At 37.9% G+C, this 2954-nt stretch overlaps 1 protein-coding gene across 1 annotated transcript in view; it reads left to right on the top strand.

Annotated features, from left to right (window-relative positions):
• The first annotated feature begins 233 nt into the window (after positions 1–233).
• The window catches only part of LOC121960127 (zinc finger protein 501-like), a 4723-nt gene continuing 2002 nt past the window's right edge, over positions 234–2954 (top strand). The window contains exons 1-2 of the mRNA XM_042509729.1: positions 234–277; positions 1177–1347. Coding sequence (XP_042365663.1) covers positions 234–277; positions 1177–1347 — 215 coding nt within the window. The remainder of the gene's footprint in view (positions 278–1176; positions 1348–2954) is intronic.

Consider the following 2954-nt stretch of genomic DNA (forward strand, 5'->3'; position numbering starts at 1 on the left):
AGCTGCGGCCTTCCTGCGTTAGCCCGTTTCCTCCAGCTGAGGTCATTGTGAGAGGGGGGTCTCTATCTGTGGGGAGGAAACACACCCGCACAATACACACACACACACACACACACACACACACACACACACACACACACACACAGTGAGCTCAGAGTTCATGTGCGCGATGCTTCTGCAGACCCTCTTTCCCAAAACCTTTTCTCGGTTTGATTTCTTAAAAACAAGCAAACATGGGAATGAAGGCAATAAGCAACGTGCCAAGAATTAGTAAAAGGTGAGAAGAAAATGATCAGAAAAATAGCTGAGTGAGAAAGAGAGAAAAAGAAAGAGAATCACTTATCCAAAACAAGGGAAAATTAAATGAATATTTCCATAATTATTGAAATGATATAATTAATATTTTGTCACACAAAAATCAATATTTGATGCTTTTTTTGTTTATTTTGTGTCTTTTTTTTTTGTTTGTTTTTTCTTTTGTGCAGTAATTTTCTTGTAGGCCTAAGGTTTTTTTTTTTGTTTTTTTGTTAATTTTTTGCTCATGTTTGAGTAATTTCTCAAGGTCAAGGTCCCTTCATTTCTTTCTGAAAGAAATCCAGCCAAATTGCTCTGGTTTCAAAGGCTTAACTTATTTATGTATTTAAATCATAAAGAAATAAACATTAAAAATAAAAATAGATCAATTAGTTATTAATAAAATAATAATAATAATAATAATAATGATAATTTAAAAAATATTATAATTCTCAAAAAGCTAAATTGTGAGTGCGCACGTTGTGTCTCATTTTTTAGAGAAATCAACCCAATTTTCTCTGGTTTCAAATATTTAAATCTTTGTAAAAGGTGTCTAAAAGCAGCACAAGAAAAGTTGATGTTGATCCAGTTTTCAAAGGGTTAATACAGTTTAGAGGGATCTCTGGTGGTGGTTTTACACCCTGTAGCGAAGCCTGGACTCTCTCATGATGATACTTTGATGACATTTCTTGGCGTTTTCGGTCAGCTGGACGGATTAAACCTCTAAACTCTGGATATGATGCTGCACCTTTGACCTGCAGGCCGAGCAGCTCGTGTTAATCCCAGTTTATTACATCAAATCCATCCCTGCAGCCGCTGCACGGAGCCAAACAGCCCGAGCATCCTAAATAAATAAAGAGCTGTTGTTTTGTTTGTGTGCAGAGGTCACGGCGGTCCTGGGGGGTGCTCAGGGAAGGTCGCTCATTGTTTGACCCCCCACCACCCTGCAGCCCACGAGCTCGCACAGGAAACAGAGCCAGCTATGGCAGCGAGCTGGGAGCTGCAGTCCCACGCTCTCATCATTGTTCGTGAGCTGTCTGCTCCTCCCCTCAGGTAGCTGTCAGCACAGTCACAGCAAACCTCTGCTCTTTTCATTCGTTTTGTGGCTCACTGTCGCTGAGCGCTGAGGCATGTCCGGCCGCTGATGGATCAGGGAGTTATTGGCACGTCTGACTGAGTGACAGCTGTTGGCTCTCGGAGGAGTTTACCCTTCTTATGAAAAAAAAGTTAACTTTCAAAATATAAGACATTACACATCCTCTGCGTAGACTTCCCCCCGCAACTGTTTTAAAAACCTGTTTGTTCCTGCCTGCATCAAACTTTTAAACAATACTTAAGGCTGCAGGGATTGTGCAACAGCTCCATGATGTTTTAGCAACGGGGTGTGTGCAATATGTGTTATGTGCAATAGTTTGTATGTGCAATTTGGATTTCAGCGATTTTTGTTGTGATTTAGTGCAGCTGGTGCTAATTTGTTCATATGTGGTTTGTTTTACTGTGATTGTGAAGGCATTTATGGGCAAAGCATCCGAGTTCAAGACCCCGTAGATTTCTCTACGGGGAAGATAAAATATACCGTATCGAATCACATCGTATTGTACCGTATTGAATCATATCATACCGTATCGTACCATATTGTACTGTTTCCTCCTCTTTCATTCCTTCGTATCATACTGCATTTTATGTATTCTACTGTATCCCTCCATATCCTGCCGTATCATATCTTACATCACTTTTCTGGTGCTGCGTTTACCTTTCACAAACATTTAAACCTTTGAAACCTGAGCAGATTTACTTCAAAAACTGTGAAAATGGTGATTAACTTGGCATTAAAAGTCCCCCAAATTGCAATAAATAAATAGATGAATAAATAAAAGGTGATAATAAAATGACCTGAAAATATTTTAGAAACCCAACCAAAGAGAGAGCGAAAACTGTAGGAAAATTATCCAAACAACAGCAAAAAAATGTTGAGAAAACTGTATTGATATTCATGATAATTTTATTCTTAAAACAGTGTCACTGATTTGTTTTCTTTTTCTTTTCTTCATTTTTGTTGATTTTTAGATATTGTCTTATAACTTTAATCACTTTCTTGATCATTTTCAGTCACTTCTTGCTAAATTTGACTTTTTTACATGTTTTAAAATACATCCACCAGTTTTCTAAGGTTTGAAATGGTGACAGTAGAGATGCACAGATAAATTTACTTTCACACTATATTTTCACACTTCTATGTTACCCTGTTTTCCATCCCACAGAGCCACACAATGCTGCTTTGTTGCTGGATATTTTCCTTAAAACACTTGAGTTCCTACCAGGATGTCTATATTCAGGTGTGTGTGTGTGTGTGTGTGTGTGTGTGCGTGTGTGTGCGGTTTTTCTACAAATAAACAAACTTTCATTTGAACCCCAGGTAGCAGCACTCTTTGCCCAAATTGCATTTGACTATTCTGAAACTCTTTCTGGTGATATAACGGTACAGTAGAGAAAGAGTGAAAAAGTATTTGAGAATGAGTTAAATACTTTAAACTTGCCAAGCATGAGCTCATACTGACCACCAAAACGCAAAATCAAACTCGGATTATACCTACACATTTTTGCTGGAAATGACTTTGTCCTATATTTTCATTATAATTTATTATCACAGTGTTAATTTG

Source organism: Plectropomus leopardus, chromosome 20 (genome assembly GCF_008729295.1).
Source record: "Plectropomus leopardus isolate mb chromosome 20, YSFRI_Pleo_2.0, whole genome shotgun sequence".
NCBI classification, from domain to species: domain Eukaryota; kingdom Metazoa; phylum Chordata; class Actinopteri; order Perciformes; family Serranidae; genus Plectropomus; species Plectropomus leopardus.